Below are 26,164 nucleotides of genomic sequence, written 5' to 3'. Positions count from 1 at the left end.
TGGAAGTATGGATAGCCTCGGTTCCCTCATCTGTAAAAGGGGGAAATAGTACTGCCTACCTCAGAAGGATACTAGGAGGCTCACATGAGATAATGTATAAAAGTTCTTTGAGTAATTTATTATTTTATTTCATTTCTAAATTGATAACTGCATTTCTTTCTCACTAGGATGGTAGGAAATGTGGCTATTAGCCCTGTTTTATGATTGAACACACAAAGACCCACAGTTCAAAGATGCTTACCCAGGATCACCCATTATTATGTCATCAGGGAGGCTAGTGACAGGCCTATAGTCCTTCCATTAGAGAAGACAAAAAGACTTGGATTGTTCAAGGAAAGAAGGAAGGAAGGAAGGAAAGAAAAAGAGAAGAAAGAATGGAGTCAAGGAAGGAAAGGAAAGAAGGCTTTGTAAGCAAAGATGGTCCCCAGGGGCTGCCCGCTGTTTTGTGGCTCAAGGTTCTAAACTAACCAATTTGGGGGCTAGTGAGATCGCAGAACTGGACCAATTAGGAGGCTGTTGCAGTCCCATTTTGTCCCCACTGATTCTCTTTCCCATCCTGACTGCCTTTTTAGTTGTTTAGTTGGAGTAGTAGCCTCCAAACATAGTAGTGTTTTGGGAAACTAAGTAGTAGGTAATAATAGGATTTGAATCCAGACCTAATAACTCCAATTCTGGTATCCTTTCCACTGGTTCTTAGTTTTAAATTCTATGATCCTTCATGTCCTCCAGAGGTATTCTCTCTCTGCGTGTCTCTTTTTCTTCCTCCCTGTCTCCAGAAGTTTATTCTCTCTCATTCATATTCTTTCCCTCCCCTCCCTCCCTTTCTTTCTCTTCTCTTCTCTTCTCTTCTCTTCTCTTCTCTTCTCTTCTCTTCTCTTCTCTTCTCTTCTCTTCTCTTCTCTCTTCTCTTCCTCTCTCTGTCTCTGTCTCTTTCTGTCTCTCTCTGTCTCTCTCTATTTCTCTATCGATCTTTCCCCCTCCCTTCCTTTAGTCTCTCTCATTTGCTCTCTTCTCTTTTTTTCACTCTCTGTAGCTTTCTCTGTCTCCCCACTATTTTGAATTCCTGTTTAGGTCATTCTTGTGTGATCCAGCCAAGGTGCTTTGTGCTTTGTTTTCTGTGTTCCTTTCTTTACTCCCCTAATCAATTCCGCTCCGAGTATGGGGACTCCCCTTCCCAAAGTCCCCTGCAATGCCGTCTCACTAGCTCTTATTCCTAGAAAACCCTTAGTATTTGAAAGAACCAGTGCACGAGCCATGTGACTCTAACAAGGGGCCCTGGCACGATAGGGTTAACCACTCGGTGGCCTGACAAGGACCCACATCCATAGGAAGCATCCTATTGGATTCCTCCTGGTCCCCCGGAGCAAGGTATGGAGTGATGGCAGGATGCTCTGGGGATGACTGGTTACCCTTTGGTGCCATCTAGGGGGCAAATGGGGATTGGAAAAACATGACTACCCAGGAAAAGAATTTATTTCTTGGGCTGGGAAGAAAACCAAACATTTCCCAAAACACACACACACACACACACACACACACACACACACACACACAATTTAAAAAAAAAAAAAACTAGTTTTTTTTTTTTTTTTTTTCAGAGACCGGAGGCACTTTGGCAGCGGGTGCTCTCCAAAGGACATTTACTCAGAGAGACAGAAAGCCCAAATTTGCAGTTCTCCTCCTGTATCGTTCAGTTTATCTCAGCAAACACTTATTTTTAATAGTATTTTATATTTCCAATTACATGTAAATGATGAACTCATCATTCTGTTTGCAAGATTTTGAGTTCCAAATTTTTTCCTCCCTCCCTTGCCTCTCCCCTCCCCAGAACATCAAACAACCCAATTTAGATTATATGTGTACAATCATTTTTAAACATATTTCCGTATTAGTTGTGTTATTAAAGAAAAATCAGAACCAAAAAAAAGCACAAAAAAGAACCAAAAAAAAGGCTGAAAATAGTATGCTTCGATCCTTATTCAGTCTCCATCTTGCTCTATAGAGGGCATTTTCCATCCAAGTCTATTGGAATTGTTTTGGATCACCACATTGCTGAGAAGAGCTAAGTCTGTTATAGTTGATCATCACACAATCTTGCCTTTACTGGGGTTCTCCTGCCTCTTAGCAGACACTTAAGAAAGTGCCTGCTATGGATAGATATAGACATGATGTTACAGATAAAATTAGGAATTGAAGGGATTTGTGTATTTTCTGCCTTGATGGATTATGGGAGAAAAATGAGCTGCCAGGATTTTCTTCTCTCCCAGCAGTCCCGAGCCCCTCTCTCCCTGTCCCATCATCCTGCCCTCTAGCTCTTCAAAAAGAATATAGTCAAAAAAAAAAAAGAAAAAAAAAAAAAACAGGAAAAATTAAAATAAACCCAGACAGGGAAGCTTTCAAACTCTTTAAGTTCTGGCTTTATCCACTAAACTGCCCCTGGTTCTGAGATTTCAGGTAAAAGGAAGGGAAGGAAATAAGAATTTATTAAGTACCTGTGATATACGAGGCACTTTAAAAATACTATCTCATTTGATCCTCACAATAATCCTGAGAGGAAGGAAGTGCTATTAATATCCCCGAAGCTAAGTGACTTTCCCAGAACCACCTAGCTAGTTGAGTGTCTGAGGACAGCTTTTTCCCTCCCTCTTTCAGGCTGCCATCTAGCTAGTACATATAAAAATAGAATATTTCCAATAAATTCAGGAAATTTACAGACGTTTCTCAGAAAAACATTTTTGAGCACCTTCTGTGTGTTATTGGGGCTGTATAAGTATGTCAGTTTTGTGAAGTTAGCTTGGGCGTGAGGTGGTGGTCCCAGTTCACAGAGATAGAATCACAGCCTGGAGGCTAAGGGGTGGCCCGTGGCCTCAAGCCTCTGGACTGATTGTTCCATCTCATTGAAGCACATTGCCAAATACCGATGGGTCTCATTGGGGGACAGTTAGCCACACACCCCGGTCTGTCATCCCCATGTCTGCCTCCGTTGATCTCCCGCCCGTTTGTCTCCCTCTGCGAATGCAGGAGCTCAATAAGAAGAGGACGCAGAAGGAGATGGAGCACGCCATGCTGATCCGGCACGACGAGTCGACGCGGGAGCTGGAGTACAGGCAGCTGCACACGCTGCAGAAGCTCCGCATGGACCTGATCCGCCTGCAGCACCAGACCGAGCTGGAGAACCAGCTGGAGTACAACAAGAGGCGCGAGCGGGAGCTGCACCGGAAACACGTCATGGAGCTTCGGCAGCAGCCCAAGAACCTCAAGGTATGGCGGCTGGGGGGAAGGTGTCCAAGGAGCCTACCCAGAGCCCAGAAACCTGCCCCTCACATGTAGCTGGAGGCAGCCCTTGAACCCAGCACTTTCTGGTTCTGAATGGCTCACTAGCCACTGCACTACCCTGCCTTTCACAGGCAGAGGAATGGACCATATGACTTCTCCAATGGTCTTCGAGCCTTGTAAAGTATCTTCTTCAGGGCCTTTCTTCCAGCCTTCCAACCACTGACTTCCAGTTTGCTTGAGGGGAAAACTCAAACTCTTATCTTTGGCATCTAAAGCCTCTTCAAAATCTGACTTTCCAGATTTCATGGTGTTCTCAATCAAATGAGTTAACAAGAATAAAACAAACCCTCGAGCACTTTGTTCAAGCCATATCCATGTCTATCGTTATAAGTATCTACGTGTGTACACACATACACACACATGTTATCTCTATATATAGATAGATGTAGATTTAGATACAGATAAAAATCAGGGAGGTAGAGGATGGACAGTCATGTTCAAGAATAGCTATGGAATAGTCACGGACATGGATGTGCAATAGCTATGGACAAGTCATGTTCAAGAATAATATGGTTATAATGTGCAGTGTGTAAAGAAAAGTGTAGACAGATAGATGGATGGTTGTATAAATGGGTACACAGAGGGATGGATAGATAGGTAAATGACTGAGAGCTAGATATAGTTTGATTTAGGGATAGATAGATGATTGATTTAGGAATGGAAGGATGGATGGATAGATGGGTGAGTGGGTAGATAGAGAATAAATGGGTGGACAGAGAAATAGATAGGGATTGGGTTAGATAGATGATTGATAGCTAGAGGGATAGATTGATTTGGGGATATATGATTGATTTAGAAATAGATAAATGGATGGATGAATCAAGAGATGGAGGAGAGACATACAGAGACAGAGAGAGGGAGAATGCAAGCCTGCACTGAGAGCTCTCTTAGCCAGATGGATAGAGAGATGAGTGGATGGATGGATGATGGATAGACTGATATATCAATTAGATAAATAGATACATTATATATATATATATATATATATATATATATATATATATATATATATGTATATATATATACGTATATATATATATATATATACATACATACACATACACATATGCTCTCTTTTCCTGATTATTATCTCTGAACAGGACTGCCCCTCTCCCACCTCCAGGCCTTGGCAGAGGCCAGCTAGGGCCTAGAACGTGCCCCCTCCCCACCACTACCTTCTAAAGCCCCAAGCTTCCTTCAGAGTTCCACACTGACACCTTCCCAGAGCCTCCAGTTACAGCACCTCCTTGCACAATTACTTTGTGTTTCTCTTTATGGACGTGGTCTGTTTTGAGAGCCAGCCTCAAAGCCAGACCTGGGTCAACTCCATTTTGACTACAACCAAGAGATAGAATTCAGGTAGTGCCCATTGATGGGCCAGTTTTTGTAATATATCTTGGTGCTCTGTTTGCTAGGGAAACAGAATCCTAATTGGGCAATTTATTTTTATGCAGCTTAAGTTCAAAATTCTTTGTCCAATTCATTTAATTTATTTAAAACAAAATTTATCTATAATTATCATAAACGTATCATATTTTTTCATCTGTCAAAATACCACATACTGGATCATCAAACATCACTCAGTCAACAAGTACCTACTGTATGTCAAGCCCTATGCTAAGCACTCAGGATACAGAGACAATCAATCAGTTATCACTTGTTAAGCACCTATTGTATATTGGGCAGAGGCAGAGGATACAAAGAATGATACAGTCAAGGAGCTCAGATTCTTATGGGGGAAACAGCAAGTCTATTTTTGCTTTTATTTGTATCTCTTGAGCTTAAAACAGTGTCTGGCACATAGTAGGTCCTTAATAAGCACTTTTGACTTGACAAGTATGTAAATAAGTATCTATTTTGCACAGAAGCAAAAGAAATGCTCCTCGTTGCTTTAGTTCATCCATAAAAGCGAAAATCTGATGTAGCTATTCTTGATTTACTCCTTATGTCTCTTCTGCCATCTTTCCACACAGGCCATGGAGATGCAGATCAAGAAGCAGTTTCAGGACACTTGCAAAGTCCAGACCAAACAGTATAAAGCACTCAAGAATCACCAGTTGGAAGTTACTCCAAAGAATGAGCACAAAACAATCTTGAAGACACTGAAAGATGAGCAGACAAGGAAACTGGCCATTTTGGCAGAACAGTATGAGCAGAGTATTAATGAAATGATGGCCTCTCAAGCGGTAAGCATTTACCACACTTCAGGAAAATATTCCAAAATGGAATGGTCTTTCCAGGCTCCCAGATCCCACAACTCTGAGAAGTTGGCGAATAGCTTCAAGCCTCGTATTTACTATCTAGTCATTGGGATAGCCGGGATGAAGGTGGCGGTGTGTTCGACAAGAATAACGATCCGACAGAAAGCCAGACCCAGAGCATGGATCTCGGTTGTCTCGTCTGTAAAATGGGAGAGATCAATTCACTGATCCATTAATATCTAAGGTTCTTTCTATTTCTGTGACACCTGGTGCCAGTTGGGCATTTGCTTAAGGCTGCCTTTTAATGTAGACCAGGGAAAATGATAACTACATAACATGGTAACTACGTAGTCATTATCCTCTTCCCAGCAGGTACTCTAAGGGTAAGATGACCTCCCTAATATCACCTTTAAGTACGGTGATACAGCCCAAAGAATAAGGCTCTGTTTGATAACACATGCTTTTCTCCCATTCATTACGCCACAAGGGAAACTTCCTATTCTGCTTGTTCCATAATCCCATCGGTGGCAAAACTCCCTCTGCTGTGCAATGTGCCAACTCATCTGTGCCCTCTCTTAGGCAGTTTTTGTCTAAAACATCATAAAACCTCCATAAAGAAGTTGCCCATCCAAAGTCTTCCACTACTAATTTTTTTTAATTTTGTGGAAACCGGTACTTTTGACTTGTGTGTGAGAGCTCCTGCTCTAAAACTGCCCTATATTTTTTTTTTCCAAATTCGCGCCCTTGAAATCTTCTGTGTCTATTTGCTGGATATGAGACTGTTTATGTCCATTCCATATCTTTCCGTTGTCTTTTTGGTGACCTGAAATTTTGCTTCTTGAGAGAACATGGCATCCCTTGATAAAAGTTCCTGGGGCATCCTTAGAGCATGCAGGTTTTTTTGTTTTTTTTTTTAAGTTCTTGGGTAACAGGAAACAGCTGGAAATCACTTAAATACTGTCATTTCCCAAATAAAATCTGCCATTCCCTGCTCTTCCTATTCAATTCTGGACCCACCTTGGGCATCTGCAGTGCCTATTGAAGATCTATATACCAATGGCCTAAATGATCAGTTATCTGCCCATCTAACCATAGGTCATAATCTGGAAATGGGTATTCTTTTTCTCCTTGGTTTTTCTGGTAGGCCCAGCCAGACCTATCTCTTCTGCAGTTTCGGTCCAATGTTCCCAGTAAATAGGAACATCTGTACAATTCCACACTCTAGAGCAGAGCTGTCACATTTGCAGCCAACACAAATAGTTAGATCCAGGCTCTAAGTATAACTGGGAAATAAATAAAAATACTGTACAATGTGATATACATTTGTAGTTTACAAAGTCAGAATGCAGCTAGTGGAATCCATTCCTGTTTGAATTTGACCCCACTGCTCTAGAACAGAAGTCCTTCATCTTTCTAGAGTCATGGGTCCCTTTGGCAATCTAGAGAAGTCTCAGTCTTCTCTTAAGTTCACAGAACTCATTAAGAACCCCTATTCTTTGTGGAATCCCTCTTCCATCTGACATCTTCCATGACAGTCGTAAGCACTTTCAGCAAAGATGTGTCGTTTATGTCTCATTTGATTGTAAGAGTCATCTCTAGGAAGTTGCAGGTATTAATGGGTCTTGTATGATGTTGCCATATGTGTGAGAGATGCTCACTGAAGGAGATCAGATTCACTATTTGCTCAGTATTATGAGATAGTGGGCATTTCTTTAGTGTTTGACTTGGGCTTCCTCTCTGACTCTCAAATTATATGATTCCATGATCCTAAAAAACCAAATACCTTTTAAAAAAAATCAACAAACATTAGACCAAATGGGATCTTATATTCTTTCTACCTCACAGCAAACTGTGTGGCTGTGGAGCTATTATCTGCTGGAGAGAATTATCTCTGAAAACCTACTTGCTCCTTTCTCTTATTTCCAATGTTTGCAAAGTTTCTTTTTGAAAAAAATTTAAGAGATCAGAAAGCAGGAATAGAGATTGCCAATTGCTTATATTATCTCAATTGCCTTTTTGGGGTAAAAATAAAAATACCCTTTATAACTTTTTGTGTTCTCAAAGAATTTTGCCCTCTTTGAGATTTCTTGAAAACTGGACTCCTTGAAAGTTCTCTCCTCCAATCCAGATCTTCTCTGCATGTCTGTGGTCTGAAATCTTTGCAGCTTCATTTTCTTGAGTGTTCTTTTCTCTTCTTGAGAAGGAATGAAGGGTTAGAAGCCAGATGTGTTCACCCCACTGTTTGCTCATAGTAAAATTCAATCACTAGAGAAATCATACTTTTTGTTAATCAGTCATCCACGATCTAGTTCCATCTATAAATGGGGATGATCGGGAACTGTTCTTATTACAAGCTTTGTGCAGACTTGTCTTCCCTTCACTGCTTTGTACCGCGTGGCGAGACAACGTTGTTCAAAATCTTCCCTTGTCATCTTCCTTAATCTTTTGTAGATGAGTTTACATTCAAACTCAGACTTGTCCTTGGCTGTCTTAGCTTTTCGAGGTGACTTGTTTGTTGGCAAAAGAGGTCCCCGGGTTCTTTTATATTACTTGTATATCCATAAATTCAACAAAAGTTTCAACAAACATTTATGTGCCAGGCAATGGCACAGGATCTTGAGATTCAACGATGTTAATGAAATAGTCCTTTCTCCAAAGGGGATATAGCTTGTCCCCAAGTAAGTAAAGACAAGATAATTTGAGGAGCTAGGAAACACTAAAAATTGTTTGGGTTAGGGAAAGCTTCATGGAGCCGACCTTCAAAGGTAAGAATTCTGAGAAACTTAGATAAGATTTCAAGCACAAGAGACATTGTCTGCCCCATCGGAGATGGGAAATGAAATGTTGCGTTTGTGGGACTGGACGGGAGAAAGGAGTGGAGATACGTGAAAAGGAATTGGGTAAGATAAGTTGAGGAAGGGAGTTTGGGGTCCAACTGAGGAGGGAAGGGATGAGGGCATCCAAGGATCAAGACTTAGCTCTGATTTCACCATCAGCTCAATAAGGAGGGAGGCTTTTGAGCAGAAGGTTGGGGGCGTGGGAGTGGGAGGCAACTGTTCAGGCCTTGGAGTCATTGATAAGTTGGGGAACATCCAGGAGTCTACTGTGGCCAACTAGCGGACAGAGCACTGGGCTTGGAGGCAAAAAAGAGTTTGAACCTAGCCTCATATTAGCTGTGTAACCTTGGAGCTCTGGGTCGCTAATCCAGAAAATGAAGATAACCAGTACTTTTAGTAACTCCCTGACGGTTATCGTGAAACTCAAGAGACATGAGAATAAAAGCATTGATTGATTACTGGCGCACTGAGACTTTGGGGATACCCCATAATAATGTTTGGACAACTTTACAGCGCTGCCCCCATGGCAGTTATCGATGCTGCTGTTATTATTATCGTTAGTGTTGTTCTCTTGGAAGCTGGGTCTGGGAGACCGGATTGGAGGAAGGAGAACCTTGAAGATGAGAGACAGATTTAAGAAAGAAAGTATTAAGATAATGAGTCCAAGTGAGAGAGAATAAGCTCCTAAACCACTGTGGGAAAAGAGAAGGGGCCAGTGGCGAGGTGTGAGGCAGCGAGCCTTTGGAAGGGGGAGGAAGTGGGGAAACACAGATCTGAGCAGTGACTGAATCTAACCTTGGTTGTTCGCTGGGAAGCCTCCATGATGGGAGCTGTCGCTTCCCAAGGTGACTCATTCTCCTTTGCATTAGTTAGAAAGGTTTTCTTTACATCGAATTTACCTTTTTCTCTCTGCAAATTCTGTCTGTCTGATTCCTAGTTCTCTTCCCTGAGACCAGAGGACAAATCTAATCCCCTATGAAGGGCCTGGAAGAAGCTCCGGCAAGGCAAAATAGCGGCATTTATTCAGCACTTAATATATTGTGCTGAGGGGCAGCTGGGTGGTGCAGTGGCTAGAGCTCCAGCCCTGAAGTCAGGAGGACCCGAGTTCTAATCTGGTCTTAGACACTTAACATTTCCTAGCTTGTGACCCTGGGCAAGTCACTTAGTCCCAATTATCTCCAAAAAAAAAAAAAAAAAATATATATATATATATATATATATATATATATATATATATATTATACTGAGTTTGGGGGATACAAATAAAACTATCTCTGCCTTCAAGGAGCTTCCATTCTAATAGGAAGAGAGAGGAAGGAGAGAAGGAATAATGGAGAAAGAAGTCTGGAGAGTCAGAAGAAGGTCCCAGAGGGGAATAAAGAAAGCCCGTCTGGGGGTCCTCCTTTTAAAAGAGAAGTTCTGGAAGGAAATGAGAATCGGAAGGGGCTACAGGGCCAAGGCAGCTTCTGGGGCAAGGAGGCTGCTGGAACCAAACCCAGAAGGAAATAAAGGAGTGAAGGAAACCGGAACGTCCCTCCTGAGTCTCCATTTCTGGGGCTAAATATCCCCAATTCCTTCAGTTGGTCTTCACACGGCACAGGCCTTTCAGCATCCTGGTCGCAGGTCTCTGGGACAGGAATATTGACAGCGCGCTTTTATAACCCCCCTGAAGCTTGTGAAACATCTCATTCTGTCTTCACCACAGCCATGGGAGGAGACGCTGTTTGAACCTATTTTGCAGATGAGGAAACTGAGACAGACTCACCTGACTAGGACATGTCTGAGGCCAGGTTTGAGTTCGTGACTCCGGGCCCAGTGCTCTGCCTGCTGTGCCACCCAGCCGCTTGTGACATGCCCGGAAGTGCTCTGCCCCGCAGGTGCTTTCCAGACGTGAGCTAACCGGCACAGAGGTCAGAGGGACTATCACATCCCTACCCTCGGTCCCGTCCTGCTGAAACGCAGCTGAAAACCGCGCTGCCAGCGGAGGCTGCCACGTCCCAGCCCTCTGAGAGTCCCAGATTTTGTCGTAGGGTGAGCCGTTGTCTAGCTTCCTCTCCCCCATCTTGTCCCCGAGAAGTGATTTTGGAGCCAAAGTGGAATCTTTGCATTAATCCAATTTCACCTGAGAGTGTGCAGTGGAAGTAGCCAGCAAACACCGAGAACGAGGGGCGTGGATTGGGAGGCAGGGAGAGAGCCCATCAAGTAGCATCGCCGAAGCCCCTCTGTGGGCCCAGTGCTGTGCCAAGTACTGAAGATGCAAAAAACAAAAAAAGCAGGAGCCGGTCCCTGATGGGGGAGAACAATCCATAGAGTTAAAAGGAGCAAAGTGCGGGGACAGATGGAGGGATGGGTGATAGCATCAGAAAGGAAGATTATGGAGCTCAAGAACCTACTCAGTTATGACTGACGGTGAGATCCATGTGGACGGCCCAGGGCAAGGGAAGGTGTTGGCCCTAAAGCCGAGGACTGATCAACTAAGCGGTGGTCGAGATTTCTGAGGAGACAATGACTTATTTAATAATCTCCGAGAAGGAAGGCAGAGGGAGAAAGGAAGAGAAAGACGGAGTCAGATGTTGGACTCCAGGACACGGGGGGAGAATGACCTAGAAACTAGGTGTATGGTAGCAGCAAAGACTTAGAATGCACTTCAGAGGAGAAGAGAGATGGCAGCAGAGGGAGTTCTAGAAGGGGAGAGGAAACAAGGAGTAAGCCCACTCCCCTCTCCGTGGGGCCTGGAGTTGTGTATGGGAGAAAACAGGCCACCCGAGAGAGAGACAGGCCAGGAAGGCTGAGTGCTTGGGAGAGAATCCCGTTTCTAGAAGCTACAGACGATGAAGAGGGTGGGAGGAAGTGATCAAAGCTCAAGGGGACTTTATTATTATTTTTGTTCTTAATTATATGGTTGGTTTTTCTCCAAAATCCACAAAAATCCACCTTTCTCCTTCCCACCCTAACCCTTCCCTCCACAAAGTGAGACCAAAGGAAAAAGAAAACTGCCTTTAGAAATGTCTCATTTTGTACTCAGCGCCCTTCACCTCTCTCCCTCCTGGAGGTGAATAGTATATTTCATCATGAATTCTCTGGAATAGGTGATTACACCAATTCAGAGTTTCTAATTTTCTCAAAATTGTCTGTTATATTGCTGTAATTGCACAATTTTTTCTCTTAGTTCTATTCACTTTCACCTCTGCACCAATTCCTACAAGTCTCTTGAGACTTCTCTGATATCATCCCCTTCATGATTTCTTCTTTTTTTTCCCCCTGAGGCAATTGGGATTAAGTGACTTGCCCAGGGTCACACAATTAGGAGGCATTAAGTGTTTGAGGCTGGATTTGAACTCAGGTCCTCCTGACCAGGGCCAAGACTATCCATTGTGCCCTTCATGATTTCTTATCTCCTATACTGAATAAACTGTAATTTATGCATTCCCCAGTTAACGGGCATCCTCTCAGATTCTCTTTGCCCCCCCAAAAAAGAGCTATATTTCCCCACATATTTAGAGCTTTATTTGCTTAAGACTAATTTCTTCCATTAATTCTTCTCCCTTCTTTTCTTCCATTTCCCTGTTGAAAAAGATATACTTTATTTCCAACAATGTATGTATTTATCCTGTTCTTCTACAATCTCCTTGCTTATATGAATATCTGCTTGGAACCTGACTTCTCTAGGGCAGTTTCTTAATGATAGAGAAGGGTTTCCTTCATGCATGATGGAATGGGAGGGCAAATAAAGGTGTGGATTAGAACAGAGTGGGGCAGTGGATAGGGATGAAAGAAACAAAACGAAATAGGGAAAAGGGATATTCTTGTTGAAGAGATGACCACTCTGGATGGAGATAACCCAGAGAACCAATAGATCAGAGTACCCCGGGCCTTCTGGGGTTCTGTGTTCATTAGAATCAGTTGGAAGAGACTCATTGGCTCCCACAGCTTGTCACCCCAAACAATGCATCTGTGGAGCTGAAAGTCAAAAGCATTTATGAAGCTCTTATCATGTTCCAGGTACTATGCTAACACCTGGAGATTAAAGCAAAACAAAGCAAAATAAACACAAAAAAATAGCCCCTGGCTTCATGGAGCTTACAATCTAATGCAGGAGACAACATGGGAAACAAAGGTTTACATATAAGACATTTATAAGAGAGGGGGGAGAAGAACAGAGAAAGACAGAGAAAGTAATAGGATTACAGAAGGGAGTTAGGATTTAGCTTACTATATAGTAGAAATGGGAGTTGATTTAAGAGAAGGCTCTCATAGGGTGGGGGATAGGGAGGGTGAAATGCTTCCTAGAGAAGGTGGATTTGAGCTAAGTCTTAAAGGAAGCCAGGAGACAGAGATGAGGAACTAGAGTCCCCAGGCACTGGGGATGGCCAGTGAAAATATAGTCAAGAGGATGGAGTGTTGGATCGTGGAACAGCAAGGAGGCCAGTGTAGCTTTATCATTAGGAAAGAGAGAAAAGTGTAAGAAAACTGGAGAAGTAGGGGTGGAGCCGGTTATGAAGAAATTTAAATTTCAGCCAGATGAGCTTTTTATATTTGATCCTTGAGGCAATAAGCAGCCACTGGAAGTCACTGAGTAGTGAGTGACACAGTCGGACATGCTTTAGGAGAATCAGTCTGACAGCCGAGTGGAGGATGGACTAGAGAGGGGAGAGCTGGGAAAGCAGACCCAACAGCAGGCAGTTAATAGTTCAGACAGGAGTTCGGGCTTGAGAGTGGTAGCAGTGTCGGGGGAAAGAAGGGGGGTACGTATGAGAGATATTATGAAGATCGAATCAACAAGGCTTGGCGATAGATGAGTATAAAAGTTGGGGGAGGGCTCTAAAGAATAAGGAGTCGAGAATGACACCGAAATTGTGAACCTGGGTGACTGGGAGGGTGACGATACCCATGACAGTGTATAGATATAGAATAGAAAATAGATATAGAAAGGTTGTGTAATATAGAGTTCTGGTTAGAACATACTGAATTTAAGATGTCAATGGAACATCCAGTTCAAGATATTCAAGAGGCAGTCAGTAATGTATGATGATAGCTCATCAAAGAGATGTGGCTTGTATATGTAGAGTAGGAATTATTTGCATAAGAATGATAATTGAACCCATGGGAACTGATTGAAGCAGAAATTAGCAGCACAGCCATTTGATTCTAGAATGACTCCTACATTAGTTGTCCTGTTGCTCTAAGGAAGACATCGTTTTATTTTATTTTTTTGTGATGTTCAGTGCCCACCATGGCCAAAAAAGTCAAGGCTTCTGGGTGACCTGCAAGCCTTTGGTCTCTTGGGTTGTTTAATGTCAAATTATAGTTTCCAACATAACTTTCACCATCTTCCTCTGGGCCCACTTTTGCATTGAGAGCCCCGAGCTCAATGTTTGACTCAGTGTCAATATTGAGAAGGTCCTTTTTGTAGACTTGCTTTGAAACAGTTATTAGACCACAAAGATGATCTCTTCACTCATGCTCATCATGTATGAACCCTATAAAGTAAGGTGACCAAGGGGTCCATGCTTGAAATTACACTTCTTATTAACTTTTGATCACTAGATGAAATCAGCTCTTGTATATCCAGGCCTCGATTAGTATGACTAATTAATCCCCAGAAGTGATCACATTACTACATTGGGCGGGAACCAGTTACTCTATTTTGTATAATTATAACTTTAAATTTTGTGAATCTGAGTACTTGCAACCATTTCCAGGGATGGATACATTTTTCACACTAATCAGGACCTGTAGAGAACCTGTAAGCTGTCCTTCTATTTAATGACAATTTATTTGCCTTCAAATTTTAATTATTACAAAAGAATATCCATATGGATATGATTTATTTCATCTTCATTATTACTAGCATTTATATAATGCTAACAGTATATCAGGCACTGTACTAACAACTTATCATTATTAGCTCATTCAATAATAATAATAGCTAACACATAGAACTTATTACATACCAGGCACTTTGTTAAGAACTTTATAATTATTATCTTATTAAATAATAATAGCTAACATTTGTAGAGCGCTTGGTATGTGCCAGACACTACGTTAGGCATGGGGTATCAAAAATAAAAGCAAATAGAGCATGCCCTCAAGGAGCATACATTTAATAAGGGCAGAAAACATGTACATATAGAGAGAGATATACAAAATATATGGGATTTGAGAGAAGTGGGAAACAGTCATAAAGGAAGTCTTCATGTAAAAGGTGTCAGTAGAACTGATTCTTTAGGAATCTTCAGAGGAGGGAATAATGCGTGAGAATGTTTAAAGTAGGTTCAAGATCCGAGCAAAGCCCCAGAAAAGGGGGAAAAGAATATCAAATAGCAGGAACAGTAAGAACTTCAGTTTGACCTTGCAGTGAAGGGAATGACGTATAATAGGGCTGGAAAGGAAAGCTGAGGCCAGATTGTGAAGAGATTTAATGCTTAGAAAGTTTTGTTGTTGTAGCAAAACTGAATCCACGCCCCTCCCTTTTTTCTCTCTCTCGCTTTCTCTTTCTCTCTCTTCTAATTTCCACCCAATCATCCTCATTCTGTCAATGGGACCAAGAATAACCAGTCAGAATTCCAGAATTCCTCCTTTGGGACTGATCTCTGCAACCACCTACTCCAACCCACACCGGAACATGAGGTCCCTCTTCTGCAACAGTGTCCTTGATAAGGCCTTGGGGGAGCTCCCCACCTCCCCTGCCCAGCCCATTTTTGCAAAGCTCTAATTGTCAGGAAGTCTTTGGGGTTCCCCCCTTATATCAGCCTGAAACCTGCCTGCATTTTCTCTTCCCCAGGCACGAACCCCCATTTCCTTTCTCCCTGCTTGGTATGGTCTTGAGACTCCTGGCCATCTCAGCCATCCTCCTCTGGTCACTAGTCTGTTGGCGTCCTTCCCAAAGCCACGGCCGCCCGGCAGCCCCCGGACCCAAACGCTCGGCCTCTCGTGAGGGGGCTTTCAGTGGCACTTATTCTCTGAGTCGCCGTGTCACGCTGCCGTCTCACCCTGGCGTTTCCATCCACCAAAATCTCTGGATCCTTTTCACACAAATCACTGTTCAGGCAGCGCCTCACTTAGTGTAAAGCCCATTTCTGAACCCAGGAGTGGCTCCAAGGTCCTGGCCTGTGGATCCTGGTGAGAAGGTCCAGTCCCAGGCTGTCCTTCACTTTGGTGCAGACTGTAAATGTGTCACTACAACTTTACCCAGAAAATGCTGCGTGATTTCTTTGGGGTGGGAGCTCCCCTCTGCCATGCAGACCAGAATCCATAGTGGTCATCTTCCACTTCACTCCCTGCATATCCTGCATCCTTTAGCATCACTGGTCCTCCTGCAGTTCCTGCTCCATCTCCTACCTCACTGCTTTTGCGTGGCCGTGTCTCTCATGCCTAAAATACTCTGCCCTCTCACTCCTGCCTTTCATTTTCCTCTAGCTTCTCACCCCACCCACCCACTCCCTGGTACCTTCCTCTATAGATCTGTGGATACAGATAAGTAGAGGGTATAGCTATATTTATAAATCTTTGTATAGAGAGAATATGTGTAAAAAGATAGATAGACAGGAAAGACAGATGGATAGATAGAGAAGGCAAGCAGATAAATGGACAGATGGATGGACAGGCAGACAGACAGACGGACAGGTTAGTGGATGGATGGATGGGCAGGCAGATAGACTAGATGGACAGATGGATAGAAGGACAGGCAGGATAGATAGATAGATATGGATGGACAAACAGACAGGCAGACCAACTAGACAGATACTTGAATATATGACAGAAGGACAGGAGAGAAAGAGAGAATCTTCTATGTACCTATGTATCTAACATGTTGTCTCCTCCATTAGAATGTGAGTTCTTTGTGAGCAGGGACGCTGTCTGTCTTTCTTTGTAACTCCAGAGTCAGCACATAATAAGTACTTAAAAATGTTTATCAACTCATTCAATGGGGTAGTATCTGTCCATTCTTTTCACCCCTTATCTGTCCCTTCCATATAAAGGGTTTCACCCCATGTGCTGGAGCCTTCTCGGTTCTTGGTTCACTTTGCAGAGAGACCAGTGACTTCGTGATTCTCCCTAGTTCTTGCTTGTCTTCTTCCGCTCAAACATTGCTTTGATGAAATCCTTCATGCCGCTTCTTCAGAATTCCATGTTTGTCACATGTCACCCAAATGACTGAGAAATACTAAGCATTGCTTGGCCAAGCACAGGATCCCTGGGGGTCTCCGCCAGTGTCCTCCCACCAAGTTGGCACGGAACCATGGATGTGCACTCTTTCAGTCCAGCCATTCAACTCCTTCCCAATCCACCTGCCTAGGCCATTGCCCGGCCCTTCTGTTCTCCACTTGTCCAGGACAAGCCTATCCTAAAGCCTAATTAACCTATATCTATGTTATTCCTTGTATATCCTAGTTTGGAGACTCACAAAGAAAAAGAAAGATTCATCTTCCATATTCTATACTTGCTGCAACTAGGCTGGCTCTATGTAATTACCTCTTCTTTTTTTAAATGTCCACTAGTCGTCCCTTTCATAATAGTTGTAAAATTTTAATCATAGTTAAAGTCTAGCTTACCTAGCAGGCATTTTGAAAACTTGACTTTTTTGCAAATCTGTTCATTCAATATGCATTTGTAAGTATCTACTATATGAAAGATCTCATACTAAACACTGAATATGCAAAGACAAAAAAGAAAAAAGCATGCCTGCCCTCAAAGTATTATTATTATGACTAGTTAAGTAATGATCATAATATCTCATGCAGGTGTGGCTGTGTGTAGCACTATTAGGCTTGTAAGTATTTCACAAATATTATTTAATTCTCACAACAACCCTGTAAGGTTTTATTATCCCCATTTTACAGTTAGGGAAACAGAGGCTAATGGAAGTTAAATGGCTTGCTCAGGTCTCACAGGATCTGACTTCCTTACTTCAAGTCTAATACTCTATTCACTGAACCAAGAAAATACATTTAAACCTAAATGAATACAGTATAATTTGAGTTGAGGGAGAGAACATCAACAATAGGGAATGAGAAAAGACTTCCTGTGGGAGGTGACACTTTAGATGAGTGTGACAGGGAATTAAGGGATCTGAGAGGCCGAGGCAAGGCTCAAGCGCGTCCCAGGTGTGTAGACAATTTGTGCAGAGTCATGGAGGTGGGAGCCGTCGGTAAGCTAGTTGGGCCGAAACAAAGAAGCAAACCAGTCTGGAAAGCTGGCAAGGGCTTTGAATGCAAGGCTGAAGAAATCTGTTTAATCCTTGTAACCTCAAGGAGGCACCTAATCTCCAAGCCAGTTTGCTTGCTCAGTAATCACATCCACCAGTTCTTTCAGTGCTTTATGGTGTGTCCCATAATCCAGCCAAGCAGGGCTGCTTCCAGTCCCACTCTGATGCCCTGCCCTCGGCCTTCACGGCTGTGCCCCCTGCCCATCGTGGGAACAGCCTGGGCCTTCACCCCCTCTGCGGAGAGTCTCTCCCTTCTCAGAGGATAGCCCCAGCCTCCCAGGACCCCGACCAGTTGTCCACCTCAAATATTCTAAGCGTTTTGTCTAGTTCCCCACATAGAGGTTCCCACTTTACTGCGTTAAATGTTCCCTTCAGACCCCACTGCCATTCCCTTCAGTTCTCATCCCTCTCTCCTCCCTTCCTCAGCCAACATTTCCCTGTCTCTACTTCCTTTCCCCTCTTCTCAATCCTTTGCAATATGGCTCCCAACTTCATCACATAAATGACACTCCTCTTTACAGAGTTACTAGTAATCATTTAAATGCCAGATCTAATGACCCTTTCTCTCTTTTTAAAAAATAGGTATTGATTTTAGACATTCTTTTTTTTTTTTTTTTTTTGAGTCCCAAATTCTGTCCTCCTGCCCTTTCCCCACCCATGGAGAAGGCAGGTTATAAGATATCAATTATACCTGTGAAATCCTGCTAAAGATATTTCCATTTTAACCATAATGCCACAAGAATAAAGGGAGAAAACTATACCTCGATCTGCACTTATAGTTTATCAGTTCTCTCTTTCTGGAGGTAGATGGCATTTTTCACAATGGGTCCTTTGGAATAGTCTTGAGTCATCGTATTGATAAGAGTAGCTAAGTCTTTGACAGTTGATCATCAATTCAACATTACTATTACTGTACACAGTGATCTCCTAGTTCTAGTCACTTCGCTTTACATCAGTTCATTTAGGTCTTCCTTGTCATTTCTTAAAGCACAATAGTATTCCATCACATTCATATACCATAGCTTGTTCAGTATTCTCCAACTGATGGGCATCCACTCAATTTCCATTTCTTTGGCACCATAGAAAAAAAATGTTGCTATATTTTTTTACATATAGGTCTTTTGAATATTCTTTTCTTTTTCTTTTTTTTTCTTTTTTCTTTCTTTTTTTTTCCCCCTGAGGCAATTGGGATTGTGACTTGTCCAGGGGCACATGGCTAGGAAGTGTTAAGTGTCTGAAGCCAAATTTGAACTCAGGTCCTCCTGACTTCAGGGCTGGTTCTCTATCCACTGTACCACCTAGCTGGCCCCCTACTTATAGGTCTTTTTTCTTTTTCTTTGATCTCCTTGAACCTGTAATGTTGGGTCAAAAGGTATAAACGGTTTTATAACCGTTATTTTCTGGAATAGTTGGACTAGTTGACAACTCCACCAAAAATTTGTGTGTGCATACTTTCCCCTAACCCTTCCAGCATATTTTTCATTTCTGATAAATGTGAGGTGATATCTCACAGTTGTTTTGTCTCTCCTTTTCAGTAGTAATTTAGAGCATATGACTCTTTATAAATATATATAGTTTTCCTATAACCATAGCTTTGATTTCTTTTTCTGAAACTGCCATTTCATGTCCATTAAAATTTATCAATTATGGAATGCCTCTTATTTTTATAAATTTGAGTCAGTTCCCTATATATTTGAGCAAAGAGGTCTTTATCAGAGGAACTTGGCTTAAAAAAATGTGGTATCATTTCATTGTCTATGATATCTTTTATCAAAATAGTTTCCCTGATTCTCTCTTTTAATTAGATCTATTTTTACTTTTACTTTATCTGAGATCCTGATTGCTATTTCTGCCTTTTTTTCCTTCAACTGAAGCATAATAAATTCTGCTAACTATTTTAACTCTACGTGTGTCTTTTTCAAGTATGTCTCTTGTAAACATCTGGTTTCTATTCTATTCCGCTATCTGCTCCATTTTATAGGTGAGTTCATCTCATTCACAGTTATGGTTACTAAAAATGTATTTCCCTTCATCTTATTTTCTTCTGTTTCTTTTCTTTTTATCCTATCCCTTTTCTAAAGGCTATTTTGTTTCTGACTTTTCCTAATCTTTCTTCCCTTTTAAACCCCCCACCCCTTTCTCTCATCCCTTTCCCCTCCTATTTCCTTGTTGGATAAGATAGATTTTTATACCTAAGCGAGTGTGATGATTATATATATAAAATATTATGTGTCTATATATACAAATATGTGTATGTGTATTCTTTTCTCTTTGAACTAATTCTGATGAGAGTGGGGCTCAAGAACTGCCTTCCATCACCCGCCATTGACCTCTCCTCTCAAAACTCTTGTGTGCCCTCTTTTATGTAATATGTAATTACATATATAATTATATAATGTGTTACATAATCCCTTCTCCGAGCATATTCCTCCTTTCTCACTCCCATTTTATTTGACATCATCCCAAGATAACTGACTCACACTTATGCCCTCGATCTTTGTAGACTGCTTCTAAATGACTTAATAATCATAAAGTTCTTAGGAATTATATGTGTAATCCTCCCATATAAGAATGTAAATAGTTTAACCCTACTGAATCTCTTATGTTTTCCTCTATTCTGTGCCCTTTGAGTCTCTGTTTGAATATCATATTTTCTGCTCAATTCTGGTCTTTTATCAGGAATGCTTCAAAGTTCTCTATTTTATTAAATATCCATTTTTTCCCCCTGAAGGATTATACTATTTTCCTGGGTGAGTTATTCTTGGTTATAATCCTGATTCCTTTGCCTTCTGGAATATTATATTCCAAACCCTTTCCTCCTTTATCTTGGAAGCTGCTAAATCTTATGTGATCCTGACTGTGACTAGTTTTCCTGGGAGTTGTCATTTTGGGATCTTTCAGAAGGGACTAGTGGATTCTTTCAAGTCCTATTTTAACTTCTGGATCTGAGATACAGAGACAGTTTTCCTTTATAATTTTTGAGGTATGATGTGTAGGCTTTTTTTTTTTGATCAGAGCTTTCAGGTAGTCCAATAATTATTAAATTATCTTTCCTCAATCTATTTTCCAGGTCAGTTGTTTTTCTGATGAGATATTTCATATTTTCTTCTATTTTTTCCATTCTTTTGACTGTTTTATTGTTCCTTAATGTCTCATGGAGTCATTAGTTTCTACTTGCTCAATTCTAATGTTTAAGGTGGTATTATATTCTTCATTGAGCTTTTGTAGCTCTTTTACCATTAGACCGACCAATTCTGGTTTTTAAGGTGTTTTCTTTAGCATTTTTTGTGCCTTTTTTGCCAAGCTGTTATTCTCTCTTCATAATTTATTTCAACATTCTCTTTCCCAGTTTTTCCTCTGTCGCTCTTCTCTCTTTCTCTTCTAGTAATTCTCAGTGGGCTTGTGCCCTGTTAGCATGTTTCTCTGAGGCTTTGGTTTAGGGGTTTTCACAGTATGTTCTGAGTATCTCGGTCTTTTTATGGTCAATTCTTTTTTGGTTATTGACTCACTTTCCCCAGCCCACTTCTTGACTTGAACTTAATATTAAAATTGGGCTCTGCTCACTTGGGAGTAGGGGGGTACTCTCTCTGTAATGGTGCCTCTGTCCCTTTCAGCCACTCTCTCCTCTATGAGTGTTCGTGACTCTGGTTCTCCTTCTGTCTGAATATTGGATTTAAACTGAGAAGGCCTGGGTTCCAAACTCTGTATGTAAACAAAGAGACTGCCCTAGAAAGACCTCTCGGGTCCCTCCTGGCTCCCTGGAGGGAAGATGGGAACTTACTTACAAAGCAAATCAGGACCAACTGGGCCATAAGTTTCTGGAGATGCTATTATTGCCCCAAACCCACCCTGGAACTCTGGATAAGAAGCCTTTGCCCCTTCATCCCGAACCTGTTTCATCCTCAGAAAATTCAGGACAGAATTCCACATGAGTATGAAGAAGAATTAAGCAGGAAGTGATTTAAAATCACCTTGGATACAGAGCGGCCATTTCCTTTTAGACACTAAATGTCTGTGACGTCCTCCCCCTCAAGTCCCCACAAGAGGCACGGGCTGACCCTTTTTTATTCTTACTTTGGCAATTAGAGACACTGGGTGAAGCAGGAGGCGAGCGGCAGGGGAGACAGGGGAGGCAGGGGCCCGCCTTTCTAGCCCTAGGCTGGCTGAGCAGCTTCAGGAAGGGGCAGTCATTCAATGGGGATACCTCGGGACCTTTTCCCAGAATGCTTTTAAATGCACCAGACAAAATACACACAGGATAACAAAGAACGTTAAAAATAATAATGATAAAAAAAGTTTAAGCTCATAGAATCCAGGTTAAGAAGTCCCCAGTCTCTCCTAAGAGCCAACCACCAGCAGACTGTAGTGTTTGCTGTCTCTCTGTTCAATGGGGTGGTGTAGTGGTTAGAGCTCTGACCCTGGAGTCTGACCCTGCCTCAGTTTCCTCAACTGTAAAATGAGAACGGAGGCACCTCTGTCCCAGATCTGTTGGATCACATGAGATGTTTCCAAAGAGCTTAGTAAAATACTTAGCACAGAGTAGGAGCAATATAAATGCTAGTTATAATAATAATAATAACTGTTGTTATTATTATTATTATTATTATTATACCTGCATCAGACCGAGGGACTTCCGGGCGTGCTGGAATCTCCCACAGTGTCCCCAGGGCTGCTGCTGGCCCATTCCCCGGTCTGTGGCCTTGTGCTTGGCCCTCGGCGTAAGCACTGACGTCAGGGGCCGCTGGCTGGACACCCAAGGCCAGGCTCGGCCCACTGTCCCTCACGTGTCCCCTTGGCTTGCATCAGCGCAGGGAGTTTTCACAGAAGGAATCTTTACCTTGAAGAACTCCCAGGGTCAGACAAAAAAGAAAACAAAAATGAGTCTTACCCCATGTGACTGGATGCTGAGGGAGCCCCAGTGGAAAATTCCCACCAGGAACCCAAGTCCCTGGGCCCCTGCGTTGGCGGAAGAACCGGACGCTGGGGAGGTAGCTCAGAGTTGCCCCGAAGTGCGGTGTAGAAGAGCGGCTGGGTCTGTGGGGTGGAAGCGCGGGCTCTGGCACATCTGCCTTGTGTGAACTTGAACGAGATGTTTTTCTGCCTCTGGCCTCAGTTTCCCTGTCTGTAAAATAAGGGGTTTCACCAATGGTTTGCTAGATTTGCTTCCGGCTCAAAATCCTGTGGTCTTAGTTCTTCTTCAATTCAATTTGACCAAAGTTTATTTTTAAGAACGCTTTTGACTCCAGCCCTCTCAACTGCTCAAGTTGAAGGCAGGGTTCAGCCTCGGACCTCAGCTCTAAAGCAGCAGGCAAAGGCCCTGCCAGGTCCAAGAAGCCCCCAATCTAGGACTCTGATACCAGCTCCCTTTCCGCCTCTTAGGGCTCTGTGGAATGGCTCTGCCGGGCCCCTCTCAACCCTTCCCCCACCACTTCATTACAAAATGAGAATTCCCAGTGGGTCAGTTCTGCCCCCCTCTGTGGGGCAAACTGCCCTCGGAAAGCTCCCGGTCTGGGGGGAGGGGAGGAGGGCGTGGAGGCAAGCTAAGGCCTGGGCCCGGTGCTGAGGCTCCGCTCGGCCTTCTCTGCCCCACAGCTGAGGCTGGACGAGGCCCAGGAAGCCGAGTGCCAGGCCCTAAGGCTGCAGCTACAGCAGGAGATGGAGCTGCTCAACGCCTACCAGAGCAAAATCAAGATGCAGACGGAGGCCCAGCACGAGCGCGAGCTCCAGAAGCTGGAGCAGAGAGTGTCTCTCCGGAGGGCACATCTTGAGCAAAAGGTAGGTGCTCTGGGGGCTGCTTCGCCCGGGGCAGAGGGAGGACACTCGGGCTCCCGGGCTCCCTGGCTCCCTGTGGTGTGAGCCGGGCCTGGGGCAGAGGGGAGGACACTCGGGCTCCCGGGCTCCCTGTGGTGTGGGCTGGGCCTGGGGCAGAGGGAGGACACTCGGGCTCCCGGGCTCCCTGTGGTGTGGGCTGGGCTCAGGACTGAGAGGAAGGACACTTGGGCTCCTGGGCCCACTGTGGTGTGGGCCAGGCCTGGGGCAGAAGGAGGACACTTGGGCTCCCAGGCTCCCTGGCTCCCTGTGGTGTGAGCCGGGCCTGGGGCAGGGGGAGGACACTCGGGCTCCCGGGCCCACTGTGGTGTGGGCCAGGCCTGGGGCAGAAGGAGGACACTTGGGCTCCCAGGCTCCCTGGCTCCCTGTGGTGTGAGCCGGGCCTGGGGCAGAGGGGGAGGACACTCAGGTTCCCAGGCTCCCTGTGGTGTGGGCCAGGCCTGTTTGCTCACCTGTGGGACCTTGGAAATGACCTGGGGAAACTCCAAGCTGGCTCTGGGATCCTTTCTGGCCTAGGCCCGTCCACTCTGGACAATGATGGCCTGGGAGGGCCCTTCGGGAGCGATGGAAGCCTCCAGCTCAGGTCCCCACTGACCGACCGGGGCTGGGGAGGGGGGTCCGGGCGGGAACCGGGGCGACCCGGCCTGCAAGACCCCAAGGCCCGTATCTGTTCCAGATTGAAGAGGAGCTGGCCGCCCTTCAGAAGGAACGCAGCGAGAGGATCAAGTTTCTATTGGAAAGACAAGAGCGTGAGATTGAAACTTTTGACATGGAGAGCCTTCGAATGGGATTTGGGAATTTGGTTACATTAGATTACCCTAAGGAGGACTATAGATGAGATTAAATTTTTTTGCCATTTACAAAAAAAAAAAAAAAACAAAAAACAAAAAAAACGAAAAAAGAAAATTAAAATCCTGCAAAACCACATTCCCCATTGGAACGGGCGTCGCTCTCGCTCTCTCTCTCTCTTACTCTTACTGACATTGTGTCGGACTAGTGCCTGTACATTCTTACTCCATCAGGGGCCCCTTCCTCCCCCGTGTCAAGTTTCAGTGCTGGCCACCCCCCGGGCCACTCTTTTATCCATAGTACGTCACAGTATTGATGTGATTATAAAATGTTTCAGTGAAAACTTTGGAGACAGTTTTAACAAAACCAACTGACCAACAAATAATTTTTTTAAAGTGGATGTATGTTTCTTTAAAGCAATCACTCATTACCACCAACCTATGAAAGTCAAGCAAAAAAATATATATATACATATACGTAAATATATATGTATATATATATATATATAAAATGATGAAAAAAAAATTCTAAATGCCAAGGGGGAGAGAGACACAATATCCGCAGCCTTACACCTTAAATAGCTGCTGCATTCTTCTTTCTTTCCTTTTCTTTCTTTTCTTTTACTTTTTCTTTTTTTTTTTTTTCGGGTATTTATTCATCAGGAATTTAAAAAACAAAGTTTTATTAAAGATTGAGAAATTTGATACATTTTACAGAATCTAATTGTGATGTACATATCAGTGGTGACATATTAATTACTTTTTTGGGGATTGGGGTTGGGAGGGGGGGGTGGGCAGGGGGCGGGGCAGAGATATTGTGATTTTTAAGAACCTGCTGGCAAGGGTTTCGCTTGCCTTCAGCATATTCTGATTGTATCATAATCATTTTCTGCTGTTGCAGAGAATGTGAATACATTTAAAAAGCTCACAGATTCCCAGTAGCACAAATTGGGCTTAAGCAAATCGTGTATTTTGTGTATAGAAGGAATTTAAGGAGAGGTATGACTTATTTTCATATTGTATTTTAACTGTTTCTCTGATCAAAATTTTTTTACTTCCTCCTCCTCGTCCTCTTCCTCCCCCCCCCCACCCTTTTCCACTTCAATATTTGGAATCCAACACTGTCTCTCAAACAAATGACCTTGATCTTTTTTTCTTTCTATCTCCTTCCCCCGCCTCCCATTACCCCCCAATCCCATCTCTCGGTCATAAATATTACATTATTCACACTTTCAAACTGTGTATTTTCTTACAATAAAAAACGGTTTAAAAGAAATGCTTTACTTCTTTTGCATGCACTTTAAAAAACAAACAAAAAAACCCTTTTCAGGTTCCAAGGAAGAGCATGATAACTGTCAGAGCTTTTAATTATATTTGTAAATAAAAGTGTTCATCACAACGTCTCGCTGTGTCATTGGAGCAGGTTTTGCTTTGAGCTTGTCCTGGGGGGGGGGGGGGGGGGAACGACACACATCCTAAAGTGAGAAGAGGCCTTCGTCACCTTCTAGAGAAATGGGGGCATTTGTCGGGGTGTTTCCCGCTCCCCACAGGGCATGGAACATGGTGGCCGGGTCAGCCCTTGTCTTCTGGGACCCAAAGCAAGGGCAGGAGTCTGGGAAACACGGAGACTGGGGAGGGGGGTAAACGCCCTGCTGAGGTGGGAGAACCTCCCAAGCCGGCTGCGGGGGGACAGTCGGCCGGCACCGAAGGCCCCCAGATTGGGGGCCAGCACTGAGCCGGCGGCCGGAGGGAGAGCCAGAGCACAGGTAAGTGGGGACTCGCCGTAGGGCCGGGGGGACCGGGGGGATCCTGGGCCCTGCCTTCCCCTGTCACCGGCCTCTGCCTCGGTTAGCCAGAACCCTCACCAATGGGAGGCCCAGAGCCTGCCTCGGTGTCCCTCTCTGTAATCGAAGAGGGTTCGTAAACTTCCAGAGGTCAGGGGGTAAGCAAGGTGCAGAATGAGCC

At 43.5% G+C, this 26,164-nt stretch overlaps 1 protein-coding gene and 1 long non-coding RNA gene across 8 annotated transcripts in view; one reads left to right on the top strand and one right to left on the bottom strand.

Annotated features, from left to right (window-relative positions):
• The window catches only part of LOC116420843, a 69,975-nt gene extending 45,886 nt beyond the window's left edge, over positions 1–24,089 (bottom strand). The window contains exons 1-2 of one of the 2 annotated variants that reach the window (XR_004231305.1): positions 23,864–24,089; positions 22,471–22,704 (exon numbers count right to left, since the gene is read on the bottom strand). This is a non-coding gene — a long non-coding RNA (uncharacterized LOC116420843). Of the gene's footprint in view, positions 1–22,470; positions 23,210–23,863 lie in introns of those variants that run through there. The other variant, XR_004231304.1, reaches the window with a different exon arrangement.
• TAOK3 (TAO kinase 3) overlaps positions 1–25,598 on the top strand; it is a 223,019-nt gene extending 197,421 nt beyond the window's left edge. For all 6 annotated transcript variants that reach the window (XM_031948691.1, XM_031948688.1, XM_031948690.1 and 3 more), the window contains 4 exons: positions 3,022–3,261; positions 5,310–5,522; positions 23,175–23,357; positions 24,088–25,598. In XM_031948691.1, coding sequence (XP_031804551.1) covers positions 3,022–3,261; positions 5,310–5,522; positions 23,175–23,357; positions 24,088–24,249 — 798 coding nt within the window. In that variant the 3' untranslated portion in view covers positions 24,250–25,598. The remainder of the gene's footprint in view (positions 1–3,021; positions 3,262–5,309; positions 5,523–23,174; positions 23,358–24,087) is intronic.
• The last annotated feature ends 566 nt before the right edge of the window (positions 25,599–26,164 follow it).

This window comes from Sarcophilus harrisii, chromosome 1, assembly GCF_902635505.1.
Source record: "Sarcophilus harrisii chromosome 1, mSarHar1.11, whole genome shotgun sequence".
In the NCBI taxonomy this organism is placed as follows: Eukaryota; Metazoa; Chordata; class Mammalia; order Dasyuromorphia; family Dasyuridae; genus Sarcophilus; species Sarcophilus harrisii.
The sequence above is the reverse complement of the archived record's forward strand: the minus strand, read 5'-3'. Positions and strand labels throughout refer to the sequence as shown.